The sequence below is a fragment of the Hyperolius riggenbachi genome, chromosome 9 (genome assembly GCF_040937935.1).
Source record: "Hyperolius riggenbachi isolate aHypRig1 chromosome 9, aHypRig1.pri, whole genome shotgun sequence".
Taxonomy (NCBI): Eukaryota; Metazoa; Chordata; class Amphibia; order Anura; family Hyperoliidae; genus Hyperolius; species Hyperolius riggenbachi.
In genome coordinates, this window is record NC_090654.1 from 53,355,363 (window position 1) to 53,374,001 (window position 18,639).

General features: G+C 47.5%; 1 protein-coding gene across 1 annotated transcript in view; it reads right to left on the reverse strand.

Annotated features, from left to right (window-relative positions):
* OXTR (oxytocin receptor) overlaps nt 1–17,167 on the reverse strand; it is a 101,962-nt gene extending 84,795 nt beyond the window's left edge. The window contains exon 1 of the mRNA XM_068252774.1: nt 15,640–17,167. Within this exon, the coding sequence (XP_068108875.1) occupies nt 15,640–16,546 (907 nt within the window). The 5' untranslated portion in view covers nt 16,547–17,167. The remainder of the gene's footprint in view (nt 1–15,639) is intronic.
* Between the last annotated feature and the right edge of the window lie 1,472 nt (nt 17,168–18,639).

Here is an 18,639-nt window from a genome sequence, read left to right on the forward strand (position 1 = left end):
TCAGATTTATACTCCCCTCTGGCTGTGTCATAAAATTATTTTTAGCCCTATAAATAGAACATCTTAACTGTATTCAGGTATTAAATCTGCCCCAGGTGATTCTGTGTTTGCGTTAATATGTAATACTACCGGTATTTCCACATTAGAGTTACGTTTATTTTCAGCACAAGCTGCACTGCAGATGACACCATTATCTAGCGAATGTGGCAACAAGGGGGTTCTGCTGCAGGTTCTCCCCCATGTAAGCTGGGGCGATGTATAGGTAAGATGTTCTGCCTTGGGCACATCTTCAGGAGCGGGCTTCTGCATTTACACACTGGGCTGGGGGAGTGCAGGAAGGGTCAGGGACAGATAGTGGCACAAGGGGACATAAGGAGGCACAGGGGGACAGAGAGAGGCACAAAGAGAGACAGAAGGAGTCTAGGCACAGTGGGACAGAGGGATGCACCGGATGGTAGAGGTGGCACGAGGGGACAGAAGGAGGCACAAGGGGACAGAAAGAGGCATGGGGACAGAGGGAGGCACAGAGAGACAGGGGGAGGCCTGAGGGCCAGAAGGAGTCACAAAGGACAGACGGAGGTACGGGGACTGAAGGAAGCACACGGGGACAGAAGGAAGTACAATGGGGACAGAAGGAGGCACAATGGGGAACAGAAGGAGGCACAGGAGTAAAGAAGGAGGCACAGGGGAGCTGAATGAGGCCCACAGAGGGATAGAGGGAGGCACAGGGGGACAGAAGGAGGCAGGAGGGCCAGAAGGAGTCACAAAGTAGGACAGAAGAAGGCACAGGGGGACAGAAGGAGGCACAAAGTGGTTCAGAAGGAGGCACAAAGGGGGACAGAAAGAGGCACAATGGGGACAGAATGAGGCACAAAGTGGTTCAGAAGGAGGCACAAGGAGGGACAGAAAGAGGCACAATGGGAGACAGAATGAGGCACAAAGTGGTTCAGAAGGAGGCACAAAGGGGGACAGAAAGAGGCACAATGGGGACAGAATGAGGCACAAAGTGGTTTAGAAGGAGGCACAAAGGGGGACAGAAAGAGGCACAATGGGGGAGAGAATGAGGCACAATGGGAGACAGAATAAGGCACAAAGGGGGACAGAAGGAAGCACAGGGAGACAGAAAAGGGCACAAAGGAGGATAGAAGGAGGCACAAAGGGGGCAGAAATCAAAACAAGGAGACAGAAGGAGGCACCAATAGAAAGAAAGAAGGAGGCAGAGGGGGACTGAAGGAGGAACAGGGGGGCAGAAAGAAGCACAAAGGGGCACATAAGAATGCACAGGGGGACAGAGGGAGGCACAGTGGACAGAGGTGGCACAGGGGGACAGAGGTGGCACATGGAGAAAGAAGGAGGCACAAAGGGAGACAGAGGGGGACTGAAGGAGGAACACGGGGGAAGAGGTAGCACAAGGGGACAAATCGAGGCACAAAGAGACAGAAGGAGGCACATGGAGACAGAAAGAGGCACAAAGGGGGACAAAGGGGGACAGAAGGAGTTATAGGGTGACAGAAGGACAAAAGGGGCAGAGGTGGCACCTGGGATTAAAGGTGGCACAAGGAGAAGGATGCACAAAAGGCCACAGAGATGCACAGGGGAGAGAGCGGGCACAGAGGGACACAGTGGCAGCTGCCTGCAACTTACGCTACCCGGATGCAGCAGAAGCAGGTGATAAAACACCATTGGGGCGGGGATTAAAGGAAACCTTAAGCGTTATTAAAAAAGGCAGATTTATTTACCTGGGGCTTCTACCGGCTTCCTGCAGTCGCCCTGTGCCCGCACCGGTACTCAACAATCCTCTGGTCCCCCCGCCGCGGCTCAATTTTGCTTTCGGACGACAGCCTGTCGCCAGGCACTGCACCTGCGTGGCTGTGGCCGTGCACATCCTCGTTCACACTCCTGTTGCCGGGAGCGGTCTGTGCAGTTGAGTACGAGAAAATCTCTACTGTGCCTGCGCAGGACGCTCTTGGCGATCGGAGCGTGAACGAGGATGTTTTTATAACACAGCAGAACTAAGATTCCCTAAAAAAAGTTTCACTTACCTGGGGCTTCTGCCAGCCCCTTGCATCCAATCTGTGCCCACGCCGTTTCAAAACAATCCTTCATTCCCCTACCGCGGCTCACTTTCACTTCACAGAGTGGGTGTCCATTGTGCCTGCACGGTCCTGGCCACGTGCGCCCACCAGGAGCGTACTGCACAGGTGCAGTAGAGATTTTCTCGTACTGTATCTGCGCAGGACGCTCCTGGCTACAGAATGCATACTAGGATAGGCGTGGCTAGTGAAGAAAAGTGAGCCGCGGCGGGGAACGGAGGATCGTTTTGAAACAGCGTGGGAACAGGTTGGCTGCAGGGGGCTGGCAGAAGCCCCAGGTAAGTGAAACTCTTTTTTTTTTAGGGAGTCTTTAGTTTCGCTTTAGCAGGACTGTGAAGTTGGAGTCGAGGAGCCGGCGCAATTTTTGGGTACCTGGAGTCAGAGTCGGGAGAAAATGCACCAACTCCGACTCCTAATGAATTTAAACTGTAATTAAAATAGAAAATATAATAAAATGTTCTATTTCTCAGATAAGTCATCATAAATAATGTATATATACAATAATAGCTGTGCTTCGTCCACAAAAATGAAATAAACCAATCAAAAAATAGTTACTTGTGCTGCTTCAATAAAGCAGTCCCCGTATTTTTAAAATCAGATATACATATCTGATTGTGACTGTATATATGAGGTGTACACAAGAATCTTTTATATATGTTACGGCCAGAACCCGAAGTGTGGCCACTTCTAGTTCTGGCCGGCCACTTCGGGTTCTGGCCGGCCAATTTGCGAAGTGGCCGCAGCGCAGCGGCCAATGTTAGAAATGCAAAGCTACACTTATTTTACGGCCGTCTCGCTGCGGCCAAATGTATTAAAAGTTGCTTAAATTTAATTAAATATAGCCGGCGGCGATGTGATAGATGAAGCCGCCGGCTTTCGCACTGCCTCCCCCCCCCGATTCTCTCCCCCCCCCCCGCCTCTCTCCTTGTCCCCGCCTTCCATACAATACGGAGCCGCCGGGAGAGTCGTTCGTCGCGGCAGGGGAAGCAGAGCGGGGAGGCTGCAGACATTGCTTCTGCCAGCGCCCGCTCTGCAGGAACGGCAGGATTCCCCTGCCGCGACGAACGACTCTCGGGGGACACGCGTGTCCCCGCCCGGCTGCTCCGTATGTCGTATAGGAGGCAGGGGAGAGGAGAGAGGCGGGGGGGAGGAGGAGAGGAGGAGGAGGCAGTGCGAAAGCCGGCGGCTTCATCTATCACATCGCCGCCGGCTATATTTAATTAAATTAAGCAACTTTTAATACATTTGGCCGCAGCGAGACGGCTGTAAAATAAATGTAAACTTTCCATTTCTAACATTGGCCGCTGCGCTGCGGCCACTTTGCACATTGGCCGGCCAGAACCCGAAGTGGCTGGCCAGAACTAGAAGTGGCCACACTTCGGGTTCTGGCCGTAACATATATACTAAACAACATCTATGCTGTAAGAATAGAGCCTGTTGTGTAGCTGTGTCACTGATAGAGATGGTCAATGAGATGGAAAAAAATCTGCGTTGATGCTGGTTTATGCAAATGTATGCACTCCCTTTGCTCATGAAATAAAAAAAGGTGATATGTTGTAAAAATTTGGTTTGGTGACTACGAATTAAAGGGTACCTAAGACGGATGAAAAGAAACGTTTTATACATACCTGGGGCTTCCTCCAGCCCCCTTCAGGTTAATCAGTCCCTTGCTGTCCTCCTCCGCCACCTGGATCTTCTGCTATGAGTCCCAGTAATTAAGCCAGTCAGCGCAGTCCGGCCACGTGCCGCTACTACAGCCAGGAGCATTCTGCACCTGCGCAATAGTGCTGCGCAGATGTAGTACGCTCCCGTCGGCGGAGTGTGTGCATGCGCACTAACGCCCGACTGGCTCAAGTACCTGGATCTATAGCAGTTGGCAGAGGACAGCAAGGGACTAATTAGCCTGAAGGGGGCTGGAGGAAGCCCCATGTATGTATAAAACTTTAATTTCATCTGTCTCAGGTTTACTTTGTTACACAGTAGTACTATACTCTACATATGCACTCTCCACAGAGCTGCAGGGAATCCACTGAGAATGTTGTGCACGTTGAACACAGAGGCGTTGTCTATCACCCATAAACCTGGTTCAGATTGTGCATGAAGAATGTGTAATAGAGGAAGAATCCCCTCATTCTCCTGCAGAGTACCTGCACATCACTCTTACATGTACCCACAGTCACATTGCCTAGGACAGCGATGGCTAACCTTGGCACTCCAGCTGTGGTGGAACTACAAGTCCTGTGAGGCATTGCAATACTCTGACAGCTCTAAGCATAACTCGGGGAGGCAGAGGCATGATGGGATTTGTAGTTTTGTCACAGCTGGTGTGCCAAGGTTAGTCATCACTGCCTGATAGATGTTCTTTGTTCCTGTCTTCTACAAGTACTCTTACCAAGAGTCTTTGACTAAAAGTATTAGAGGCAGAAGATCAGCCATCTAGCCAGATAACTGGTATTGTTTAAAAGGGAATCAATATGGCAGCCTCCATATCCCTCTCACTTCAGTTGTATTTTAAAATTCCTAAGCATTGGCAGTTAAGAGATGCAGAGTCGAGGAGTCGGAGTTGGTGGAATCCTAACCGTCGGAGTCGGTGGATTTTTGTACCGACTCCACAGCCCTGCACTTTAGGTATGTCTTTAACTGTCAGATATGCAATAAGTGTGACAGGCTGTCAGCTGACAAACTGCAAGGTGCAAAATTCCGCATCCCAATGAAAATAGACAACGTGATGTGTTACCCACACTGACACACGCACTGCACGAGAGGACGGCTGGCCTAAAGTATTGCTTGTTTAACCACATGCATATCAGTAGTCTCTCGCCCCTTAAGGACCAGAGACTGCTGGTACAAAAAACGTGGTTCACCGGTGTCACGCCACATGGACCCGTCGCTCTCGCCATTCGCGTTATTTTCCCAGCGCTGAAGCCCACTCGCTCTGCCGTCACTATGACAGCAGAGCTCTGTGAGCCGGTTAAGAGGCAATTTCATTGGCTCTTGACCCTATGATCACTGCAAGCCAATAAGATTGGCTGCTGATTGTGTAGTAAGTACAGGTAGTCCTCGGTTAACGAACGAGATAGGGACTGTCATCTCGTTCTTAACCTGAATCTGTCCTTAAGTCGAGACAGCGCCGGATTGCGGCATTTTAAATGTTTTTAAGTATTATTACATTGATCTAAAGACGCCATGTGTGTGTGGGGAGGTGAGCAGCTACATACCGCACACCTCCCGTGCCCTGGCGTCACCCTCCGCCTCTGAAAAACACCTCCGTATCATTAAACAGATCCGCACCCTTTGACCCGGATACTGTACAAGCTGCGCATGCGCATTACGCCAGGTCGCATCCTGGAGGTGTTTTTCAGAGGCGGAGGGTGACGCCAGGGCACGGGAGGTGTGCAGTATGTAGCTGCTCACCTCCCCACACACACATGGCATCTTTAGATCAATGTAAAAGTACTTAAAAATATTGAAATCACCGCAATCTGACGCTCGCGGTGACGTCATCGACGGGGCGTTCGTAAAGCGGGCGTACGTAACCCGAGGACTACCTGTATAGGAGTTGATTAGGAGTTGCTTGCCCAGAACAGAGCCATCACCTGACTTAGTCCACTTCCTCCCTCTTGTGCAGCACTAGAAGGAAGTGGGTGGGGTCATTACTGCATTTAGGTCGAAAGATTGGCTGGTGTCTCCTCCTATCCACTCACTGAACATGTGATGGTGACTGGATAAGGGAAGGAGGCTGAACAGCTGGCAGACGTGCCATTCTCTCAGCCAACCAAAACTGGCAACATGGATGAAGGCCTAACACACGCTAAATCACAGTTTCTTTAAAAAAGCGATCCCTGACAGCACAGAGTGAACAAAGTTGGGGCACATTTGGATTAAATGACAGCACAACGACGGTCTATCGACCAATCATTAGCGGAAGCACAAAAATGAGGGCCTGGAAGTATGAAATTCATATGTACTTTGAATGGAGTAATCGGTTGTCATCATTCGGTATGAACGACTAAAACCGATTATTGTCTGAACCAATCTGCCAGGATGGATTGGTCAATATGAATGATAATCGCTGTCTTTTACTGTCAGTGGGACACATTTTTAAAGTGTAACTGTCAGGTCTAAGATCAAAAATCAATTCTTTATTTTTATCTGATAAATAAGTAATAAGGATGCTCTTATTATTCTTATCCATGAAACATCATTCCCCAGTTTCCCTGGCTCTTATTTGGTACATCTGCAGCACAAAGGAATTTGCAGGGCATGCTGGGTTTTCTTTTTTTCTTCTTTACTTTCCCCTCAGACATAACTAATGCAGCCTGATTGGCTGAAGCTTCTTTCCCTCCTGTTTTCCCCTCCCACACCTCTGTTCCTCTCTGATTGGCCAATATTCCACATGCTGAGACAATGCACTTTCTATTGCACAGTTGGGTGGGAGTGTCTGAAGACTGGGAAGAGGGCGGGCAATGATACACAGACAGAGTAAGGGAGGAAATGATGTCAGGATTGGCTTCAAGATACACACACTCAAAATGGAAAAGCCTAAGGATTTCCTCTTTTTTCACGATAGAAAAATCACTATGGCTGACAGCTCCTCTTTAAATTATTCTTGGTAGACCTATCACTTGTTTCGGGCGGCGGAGGTCAAGGGTGTGTATGGAACTTTTGATTTTTTCGACTATTTTTTTTGGCCGCGAACAGTCATTTTTGTGATATCGCATAACATAACGGGCAATCAATATGAATTTTCGTTAAATTATGTGTTACGTTTCTATTGAACAGCCGTCATGTTGGATCACTGAACGAGCAATCGATCAGATCCCAATAGACTTCCCGCAGAGATCCCCGATCCATCTGGCCATGGGTACTTAGCTGCGAATACAGTCCTGACCACTGGGGGGAGAGGCGGTAAATAATAGGAGGACATGATCAGCCAAATTTGCCAAATGTCTAATGTCCAGATAAGGAGTTGAGTTACGAGACGACATATTACTGTAATGAACGTCAGCAAATAACTTAGAACATATGTTGATGATAAATCAGCCTTCAGAATTTATGATGGATCTGACTGTTTAATGTTCATTGTTCTTCTTTTTTATTGGAAACTCTTTTGAAGGACTGTTGCTCAATAAAGAGAGGCAGAGGGAGCAGTACCCTCCAGCGCAGCCAGCACAGATCCACTTCCACCAGCGCCAAGAGTTCTTGAAAAGTTAATAATTAATCACCATCCCCTGCCGCAGCCTTGCTCCACATTCCCCGGCCCCTCGCAGATGTTGTGGTTATGCAGCGTTTACATCCTGCCGTCTGTAATTAGACGTGTGATGCAAGCCTCATTATGCGCGATTCCAGACAAGGAACGACGGCAAAACCAGCCCTGAGAGCTATGTGAGCGGCGGAACTCCTCTGACCATCACTGCAACCAGAAGTGGCCACAAAACTTAGCCTGAGAGCAGTGTGAGCAACAGAACTCCCCTGACAATCGCTGCACCCAGAAGTGGCCACAAACCTGCCCTGAGAACTGTGTGAGCAATGGAACTCCTCTGACCATCGGTGCGCCCAGAAGTGGCCACAAAACCTGCCCTGCGAGCTGTGTGAGCGATGGAACTCCTCTGACCATCGCTGCACCCAGAAGTGGCCACAAAACCTGCCCTGAGAGCTGTGTGAGCGACGGAACTCCTCTGACCATCGCTGCACCCAGAAGTGGCCACAAAACCAGCCCTGAGAGCTGTGTGAGCGGCGGAACTCCTCTGACCATCGCTGCACCCAGAAGTGGCCACAAAACCTACCCTGAGAGCAGTGTGAGTGAAGGAACTCCTCTGACCATAGCTGCGCCCAGAAGTGGCCACAAAACCTGCCCTGAGAGCTGTGTGAGTGACGGAACTTCTCTGACCATAGCTGCGCCCAGAAGTGGCCACAAAACCTGCCCTGAGAGCTGTGTGAGCGACGGAACTCCTTTGACCATCGCTGCACCCAGAAGTGGCCACAAAACCTACCCTGAGAGCAGGGCCGTTTTAAGGGGCAGGCTGTACCTGAATACCTAATACTGGAAGCTTCTGTGGCTACCTATACTGGGGACGCTGCATCTGGCTACCTATACTGAGGGATCCTCAGCACACTGATTATGACGAGAGGGAAGCGATATTACAGAGTTGACCCAGCATACAGCGCATGTGCTGCGACCGGGTCAAAGGGCACCAACCATGTTAGGATGCTGGAGACAGGGGAACGGAGGGGGACGCAGCCACAAGGAAGGCGCGGTAAGAGACTGCACACTTCCCCATAGGGTCAGCTTTTATACCCCTCAAAAATGTAAGCCCTCCCAAAAAAGAAACCCTAGCACATCTTTTGCAGGTAAAATGAATAAAAGACACTGTCTTATTTTCAGGAAACAGAAGTGACTTTTGAAAGAATGAGCGTTTTTGCACATTCAGTCAACCAAAATCGCTCCAAAAAATGCTTTGTGTTTGAGAACTTAAAAAATCACAACGCTGCTTTGGGAACATCCTCATAGGGTTACTGTTGCCAAGCGCTGGCGCTTTGAAAAGCATTTAAAAGCTCTCTTGGTGTGCACTAGGCTAGCCCATACTGGGGCACTTACCTGGCTACCTAATACTGGGGGCTTCTGTAGGCTAGCTATTCTGAGAGGAGGGGAAGCTGTAACTGGCTACCTAATACTGGGGACTCCCCTGGGAAGAAATGTTTATCACATTACCCCAGCAACCAGCGTGTATGCGCACTGAACCCGGAGCCAGCGATGGACAGGTAAAGTATACTGCAGCGGGCACCGGACGAGATTGTTTTACATTAGGGGGGACAGCGTTCAGGGTTCCGTAGGTCATCCCGATATCACGTGCTGTTACCACCACTTACCCGATCGAGCAAGTCGGCCCTACATCTTGTAGCATGTCCAATCGATACATGCCACTAATTTCGGGCTCAAAATTGGTTGAATCACTGATCGGCATGCTCTAGATGGCACTGATTATATTGATTGAATCGGATGGTCGATCAGCTGCCAAGTCACCTGATGTTCGGCCTCTTTAAAATAATTAGAGGCAGAGGATCAGCAGGACAGCCAGGCAATGAACATTGTTTAATAGGACAGCCTCAATATCCCTCTTTCATTTCAGGTGTGCTTTAGGTTTACAAATTATGCACCAAATACACCCAGCCATTACATCGAGTCAGGGGCGTAGCTATAGTCACAGCAGCCTTAGCAGCTGCTATGGGGCCCTGGAGCAGAGCGGGCCCAGGTGGTACTTGATGTATTCACTAATAAGTTTCTTGTGTTCCTCCACCCTCTCAGTGCCAATGGACTATATGCAAAGAAAATTGCACAATAATGTAAATAGCCAGTAACCTCATAACCATAGTGTAGGGGCACAGCTAAAGAGTGCCACCATCCGAGGTCCCCATGAAAGTTTTGCTATGGGGACCCATAATCTCTAGCATCATCACTGCATCGAGTTTAGAACATTCGACTTTAGAGTTGCTCTGTAGAGTGTCGAGTGTAGAAATGACTGCTGTGATACAACTGATCTGTGATAACGAGTACTTGAGGCAGATTAGATGGTTTCTGAACACCTCTGCAAAAGCTCACAGTTCTTGATATAGTGCACGTCATTCTTGCTATTGATCATTGTTGTTGTTTTTGTGCAGTGATCACATGTGAACGTGCGTCACTGGGTGATGACATCAGACATCGCCTTCTACGTTTACGTCACATCAGAGAGTGGAAAATAAAGTTACAAATGCTCAAACTACCTGTACAGAGAGCAAATACCTGGAGATATAAAGTGAAGATCCTACCAACGCCTTTCCCCGCCCTGGACAGAGTGAGGAAGCACTAGAACAGGGGTCAGGAACCTTTTTGGCTGAGAGAGCCATAAACGCCACATATTTTAATATGTAATTCTGTGAGAGCTGAACGATATGTTTCAAACTGGGACAGTGCGCATGTGCAGCAAAGGGCTCACGTCCCTGTTGCCATGGATAATGTGTATACAGTTGATACGCTGTGCAGCGGAAGTGTCAGACATGTCTTCAGCTTCTCTTGGGTTTCAGCAACATCAGCAATTTCACCCGAGAGCCAGACAGGAGAAATACAGACTAACAGCTTGTACAATTAGGTAGGTGACTTGGGGGTTGATTCACTTTGTAGGACGAGATCTCGTCCTACAAAGTCACTGGACCTGACAGGGTCCGGAGTGGAACAATTGGAGCAACTGTTCGTTTTGGGGGTATTGTGAGTGAGTAAGTTAGTAGTGCATGCTACAGCATTAGCGTGCCTACTTTGAAAATGTTATTTGCGCTGCCACACTAAGCTGCACTGCTTGATGCTGCTTGAGCAGTGTAGCTTAGTGAATCAACCCCTACTGATTTATCTATGAGCCAGATGTAGCCATCAAAAGTGCCACATCTGGCTCCCGAGCCATAGGTTCCCTACCCCTTGCCTTAGAACATTTGTCAGCTGTCTATGTCCCTTATGTCTGTTAATGCTGTCTATGTCCCCATGAGGAATGTTTTCAAATGCTTCCTGTCTCAGAGATACGAAACAAAGTTAGAGAAAATGGCTGTAAAGCAAACCTTAACTGAAAATAAAAGTCAATATAATCATCCACACCTCATACTTATTATGAAAAAAAAAAATAAAAAAAAACTTTTCCTTTTAACCCAAGCCACCTCCACCCCATTTCCTAGCAAACCCCCTATGATGTACTCATCCCCTCCCTGAAAAAAAACTTTACGTCTTTAAAAACTATCCCACTCAATGAACGAGCTGCCCCCCTGTAACAGACAAATCATTCCATAACATAACCGATCTCCCCTTGGTAAGATAAACAGTCTACTGAAGGATTAGTCCTTCCCTGCCACAACTAATCCTAACTACCCCCAACCAGAAAGTTCCACAAAAAGAAAGAAATGGTACATTTGTGCTGAGAATTATTGCTCTGCTGCCTGTGGTAAACCCTGCCTCCTTTTAAACAGGAATGAGTCTTACTGGGAGCGTTTCATCAGACAAATGCGCTGTTTTATCACACGCTGGTGCGCACCGAGCGTACGCAAATCTGCCGGAGGGAGACCGGAGGGGAGTTTACTGAATGACTAGCTAGTAATACACACACTGTAGAAGCCTCTATAGCAGACAGGAAGCCTGAATCCCTCTGACAGCTGCAGAACTTTGAGTCTGTGTAAGCCATTCGACTCACAATTTCTAAATGTTCATTCAGATAATACCGTTAGCTTTACATCTAATTTTTACGTTGCGGTGGGGTTGTGATGCCCTTGCCTCATCCCACCGCTACGCAAAATATGAGTAACATATGGCCCTGAGGCAGAGTGCGCTGTCAGGGTCATATTCAAAGCGCCACACCTCCCTCATGCCCCTCACCCAGTGACATACTTCCTGCATGCACCGGCGTAACAATAGGGGATGCGACCCCTGCTGCAGCGGGCGGGCGGCAGCAGACTGGACACGTACCTCCTTAGCGCAGGGGGTCTCCGATCTCTAAGAGCTTCATGTTACTTCCTGTTTACACAAGAAGTAGCATAATGCACTTACTGATGGGAGACCTCCGGGGCTAAGGAAGTATGTGTCCAGTCTGCCGCCGCCCGCCCGTTGCCCCTATTGATTGGGGGGGGGGCCCGGATTTTTTTTTCAGGGGGGCCCGGGGATTTATAGTTACACCCCTTCCTGCAGGACAGTAAGTACAGCACTGGGATTCCCGCCTGTACACACGCTTGATTATAGGCTGAGGCGGTCGTTATTGGCCACCTCAGGTGACTATAGTAAAGTGTGTGTACAAGGTTTTACCACCAACCAGGTACTTTTGTGTGGTATTGTGTTGCACAAAACCACACTGCCACTGATAAACCTTCTAACTGATAAAGAGTCTGAAATGAAATGTAAAATAAGTGATCCGAAAAGGTGGCACAGAAAAGACCACCATCAGATGCACCCATGTATGACAATGTAAATACCCTCAACATTGGGTATTTGGGCTCCACTAAAACAATCTCCCTACCCCACTTCAGTGTTGCCCAACATTATCTAGCTTGGCCCAATGCTCAATTAGAAAAAGTGGTTTAAGTTGCTATGTCAAGTGTATTTGTACAAAAAATGGCAGTAAATGTACAAATAAACTTGGAATAAAAACTTGAATGTGCCCTAGACTTTTTCTAATTGAGGATTGGACTGTTGTTGCTTATCGGGAAGTGGCCACTTCTTGTGACTGTCTGGGGGTTTGGTGTACCTGGCCTCTTTTTCCTGAGACTATCTAGCTTGGTCACCTCCTCACACTCCCACATACAGGACTTCTCACGAGCATCACCTCTCCTTTGGTGTGCTCTCCCACAGCCGCTCTGTCATGCTCAGAGCCTGCAAACCTTCAAAGTACTTTCAAAACACACCTGTTCCGAGAAGCCTATAATTTCCTATAGGTAGCATGGGAGACTCATCCGCTAAACCATGTGTCTCCTTCCTTAGTGTTTCCACCCCACAACCCTCTAGACTGTAAGTCTTCAATGACACTCTCCTCTGAGTGTTACTTATTATACTGTAAATTATCATATGAAAATGTAGTGATGTCTCAAACCACTCATCAACTCTATAGGTACTTGTATTGCTGGATGTCCTGATTGTACAGAGATTTGAATTTCTCGTGTATCTATGCTCTAAATTATTTGTTTTGCACTATGTACTGTGCTACAGAAGGATGTTGATGCTATATATTGTAAATAAAATATAATAAAAATAACACTAACCCCACATCCCATCTTTTCCCTAAAACTATAACCCTTCCCCTTGTTTCTAACACTTCTCTGTATGCCGAGAATGAAGATTAAATCTGACAGTTTACCCTTTTTTCACCAAACTCCTAAACCCAACCTTAGACTTAGCCTAACCCTAACCAAAAAAAAAAACCAGTTTCTAAGTCTCCCCTAAAGGCTAAACTATTTTTAATCATAGCCTAATGCTAGACCCACCTTACTAGTGTAACAATAAGCTTAAAAGAATGATAAAAAATGATGTTTGCTAAAACTGAACTGTAATTTTAAGATTTTAAGCATGATTCATTATTTGTGATGTCTTTACAGTTAAATGCTCTTAAACACATTAGTGAGATGAAGAATCTTGATTGAAATTATTTCAATCAATGGAATCTTCAAATTATTATTTTTTAGTATTTATGTAGCGCTATATTCCACAGCGCTGTACAGGTTATATTGTCTTGTCACTTAACTTTCCCTCAGAGGGGCTCACAATCTAATTCTTACCATAGTCATGTCTAGGTGTGTATTGTGTAGTGTATGTATCATAGTCTAGGGCCAATTTAGGGGGAAACCAATTAACGTATCTGTATGTTTTTGGGATGTGGGAGGAATCCAGAGTGCCTGGAGGAAACCCACACAGACACAGGGAGAACATACAAGCTCCATGCAGATAGTGCCCTGGCTGGGATTTCAAACCGGGGACCCAGCGCTGCAAGGCAAGAGCGCTAACCACTACACCACCTTCCTGCCCCAGATTTCTTTTCAATCGTCTTAAAAATCAATTGCTTCAGATGACTGCAATGTAATCTGTGTGTGTGTGATCAGCGTAACCCGATATTATAACATAACCAACTTATAACTCTAGCCTGACATTTTGAAAGCCCCTCAAGCATAAACTAATGCTGGGAATACACCATACAATTTTCTGTTAGATTTACCTGCCAGATAGATAAAGTCCAACATGTTGGAAATGTATCTATCTTACCATCTATCTGCCGAGCAATTAGGCATTGTTCTACTCAGCAGGAGATAACCAGAAGACAATGCACCAGAGATAATGACCAGCTCTACAGAAAATAATCTAATTACAGTAAATCTAACAGAAAATCTAACAGAAAATTGCATGGTGTATTCCCAGCATAACTCTTACTTGGGGAATATTGTGCTGGAAGGTCCTGGCTCTCAGCCCATCACCCACTGACACATCACACCAGCACACTCAACAGCATTCATACTTATACATTAGTTTGGTATGGAGCAGATGAGTGTAAGAATCCCTCTACCTCTATCGGATTTATGCTGTAGGACCCTGGAGTGTGCGGACCATTTGGACCACATGCAATTCACTTTTTCACCTGAGATTTCTCCCAGGTGATATTTTCACAACTTGTAAATAAAATGCCCTTTGAAACCCCCAGCCACGAAACAAATACTCAAAATAATTTCGACAGTGTTTTTTCACCTACTTTTTAGTACTCTTTTGACTACAAAATGCTAAAAAGTTATTTTAAATGGAAGATGAAAAATGATCTCCTAGGAGAAAGCTCAGGAGAAAGGGGGAATTGCATAGGGGCCCTTGTATACTACAGTTCTTTAGAACAGTTTTACAGTTATTCTTTACAGTTTGGGATTTATTGCGGCTCGTGTCCTAACTGAGGTAAGATTTACCAGATCAGGTTGATTGTGTGCTGCGACTGACTGGCCTCTAATACATGCCTGAGTTGGGTAATCGGGTGCCCAGGCAATCATTTGTGCGGCTCAGGTGGCTAGTAGCACTTACAAAAGGCGTTAGGGTTAGGTATCAGGTGTGGGTGTGTGTTTTGGGGGGGTGGTAGGTAATAGATGGGGGGAGAAGGCACATACAGGAGGGGTTAGGTATCAGGTGTGTGTGTGTGTTTTGGGGGGGGGGGGGGGTAGGCAATAGATGGGGGGAGAAGGCACATACAGGAGGGGTTAGGTATCAGGTGTGTGTGTGTGTTTTGGGGGGGTGGTAGGTATTAGATGGGGGAGAAGGCACTTACAGGAGCGGTTAGGGTTAGGTATCAGGTGTGTGTGTGTGTTTTGGGGGGGTGGTAGGTATTAGATGGGGGAGAAGGCACTTACAGGAGCGGTTAGGGTTAGGTATCAGGTGTGTGTGTGTGTTTTGGGGGGGTGGTAGGTATTAGATGGGGGAGAATGCACTTACAGGAGGGGTTAGGGTTAGGCATTAGGTAGGGAGTTAGGGTTAGGTATCAGGTGTGGGTGTGTGTGTGTGTTTTGGGGGGGTGGTAGGCGATAGATGGGGGGAGAAGGCACTTACAGGAGGGGTTAGGGTTAGGCATTAGGTAGGGAGTTAGGGTTAGGCATTAGGTAGGAGTGTTAGGCACTTACAGGAGGGGTCAGGCATTAGGCAGGGGGATAGGGTTATTAGGGTTAGACAGTGGGGTGGGGTGGTGTGTGTGTTTGTTTTAGGCACTTAGAGTGGAGTATTAAGGTTAGAATAGGTGCCAGGTAGCGCATGGTAAAATATTGGCAATTTTAATTACTGATAGTTTACAATTAGCCCCACCACACTGTGCTGCCACAATTCCTACTCAGATTTAATTCCTTGGTGACACTCATATATATCAGCAATTCTCTGGGTATCATTGAGATCGGTCATTATGAGTATTCTTCCCAATTGTGACCCAGAGAGCAAGAACAACCCTGAAAAACCAAGTTGTGACTAGGGATGGGCTATACTGGACCCCACAGTAAGAATGTAATAGTTATAGGACTGCCACTCATTTCTTACCTTCTTTGGGTGCCTCGGGGTCCCAGACTGACCACATCTGGACAAAGAAGAATGGGGTCCAACAGATGATATAAGCCAGCACAATGATGAAGGTCATTTTCACAGTCCGAATTTTTGCCTTGGAGATGAGGCGGACGCTGCTGACCCTGGATAAGGTGGCCCTCCTACTACTACTGAGCCTCAGGCTGCTTTCACAGACGGTCTTCAGACGAATGTTCTGCCAGATCTTGTAGCTGATGAGCCCATAGCAAACACTCAGGATCATGACAGGGATGATGTAGACAGCTAGTGTGATCCAGGTAATATATGCCTTCGGACCCCAGGGCTGGATAAAGTCAGCCCTGCAGTCATATACCCCATTGCCCACTTCTGTGAGGGAGAAGATGAGGATCTGAGGGATGCTCAGCAAGAAGCTGATGATCCAGGTGACAAGGACATAGACACAGTCTGATCTTCTGTGCAGAGACCTCAAAGGCTGGCAGATGGCCAGACACCTGTCCAGGGACATAAGCAGCAGCATGTACGTGGAAGCAAACATCCCCACCACCTGCAGATAAGTGACCAGTCTGCATAGGAAGTCAGGAGCATAAAACCTGAAGGTTATGTCCCAGATGAGCTGTGGAAGGACCTGAAAAAGGGCCACCACCAGGTCTGCAATGCTAAGGTGCTTCATGAAGAAGTACATGCGGGAGTGTTTGTGCCTGTTTATGTGAATCCCAATGAGGACACAGATATTCCCAGCCAGAGCCAAAAACAGGATGAGGGCCAGTACAGCCACCTCCACTTTGGCTACCTCCTCATTTCTCTTTAAAGGGTCCCTAGTGGTGTTGGAACCTCGAGTCCTGTTCTCCAGGCTTGCATTCCCCAAGGAGATGTTCACACAGTCGCTGAAGCACAGACCTTCCATGATCCTGTAGTCTAAGTCTACAAATCCAGAGAAAAGCCACAACAATCTAAAGAACTCCCCTTTGTCCCCATGGAGCCTCAAGAGGAGGATGCCTTTAGGCAGGAGACTACTGCTCTTGCTTAGGTTCTGCTTTCAGACTGCACTGATAAACAGTGAGGCAGAGGTGGTCTATTGCAGACCCACCCTTTTCTGGAGAACATGCAGACCCCCTTCCTAAAACAGCAGACAATTTTTGATTCCTCTTAGTTTATGGAAATTGTTTTAAAATCCATATTGACCCTCAGCTGCATGAATGAGGGGAAAGTCTCAAACATAAAAAGTCAGGGCAACCAGGTTGCTTCTCCTCGACAATGTGCAACTTGCGTCTCCTGTGCAATCTGCAAACTAAAATCCTGCTGCCTCCTGTGCAATGAGGTGCAACAATCTTCTAGCTGGTGCCCCTTGCGCAAGGAGGCATAGAATAAAGTCCAAGTTTCAGTGTCCATGTAATATGAGAAGGGGAGGGAGATCCGCCCGGAGCCCCCAGCCTCAGTTTAGGGAGAGATTCCTCACCACTGTGCAAGGACCTTGAGCAGCCAGCCACCCCCACCATACAGTCCCCCATTCATGCCCAGGAGAGGACAGAACAGCCCCAGAGAGTACTCCAGCTCGTAGACCCGTCCGACTGAGAGTGAGGAAGACGCAGACACAGCAGTCCGCACCAGCCACTGAGAAGTCACATTGAGATTAATAAATACTTCTGGCAAGGGGGTTGAAGAGCCTTTCTGCACTTCGAAGCGTCGGCCGCTAGATGTCGCTGCAGGACGAGATTCTGTCTGTGCATCTGAATGGAATAGTGGTGGTGCTGATGCGGGAAGCTCGCTATCTCATTGTAGCAGCGATGTGAATGGACGGGGAGGATGCAGGAGGCGCTGAAACCCCATCACTGCCAAAGCCAGAGAGCCCACACCTGGCTGGTATCTCCTGGATGCAGATTCCTTCAGCTCCGCGAGAGTTCCTCTTTGAGCTCTTTCCTACTGATTAGCATAACTGAATGAGGGTCAAGTCACTAAGAATGCAAATCATTTTAAATGATCACAGGTCTCCTTATTCCTTGCCAGCTCAGGAGTGCTTTCAGCGCAAAAATACTTTTTATTTTATAGGCAGCCAAGGGATATTCATAAAGTAAAGGCATTTATCAGTGGATAGAGACGTTTCAAAGAGCTCTTTCTCTCTGAATTGGCTTCATCAATCTAATAGAATCAGTGGCGTAACAGAATGGAATGCAGAGGTTGTGGCTGCACCGTGGGCCCATTGGACCAGACGGGCCTGCTAGGGCCATACTTCATCCATCTTATTAGCTTTGCATTGGTGCTTATGCTGGCAATGAACACGTCTATATGTGCATTGTATAGTGGTTATCCTTAACCCCTAGGTTCTCAACGTGTGGTAGGCGTACCCGGGGGGGGGGGGGGGGGGGTACTCAGGATTGATATGCCTGACCAAGAATAACACATTTCGAGTTTTAGAAAATGATAAATCTTATTTAAGAAACACCAAATTAGTATTTTAGGTAGTTAAAGGGAAGGTTCAGGGACTAGCTAAAAAAATAATAATAACTACTGAGCCTGCGCAGTACAGCCCGGAGGACCATGGAGCGCAGAAGAGGCCCGACCTGGCCGCCGGCCTGGCCAGGTCGGCCACCGGAGACCACCGGGAGCCTGCGGAGCGGCGCCGAGGGCACCTCCTGCCTGCCACGGGCTGGAGGAAGCCCCAGGTAAGTGGAAATGGATTTTTATTTTTTTTAGCTAGTCCCTGAACCTTCCCTTTAAGAGCAATAGTAAATGCTTGGAAATTGTTTAGAACCAATTATCATGTACTACGATTAAATATATATTGGTCAAGGGGTACTTGTGATAATGATTACTATGCTAGGGGGTACTTGGTGAATACAGAGTTTTAAAAGGGGTACATACCAATAAAATGTTGAGAAACACTGAGTCTGAAGCTGTAAAAAAGATCTATTTTTACTTACAATCCCTATAGAGTAGTGTGGAGCTAGCTGAAACGCCGCTATCCCGCAGCTGAATCCTTCTTTTTCCCCCAAATACCCG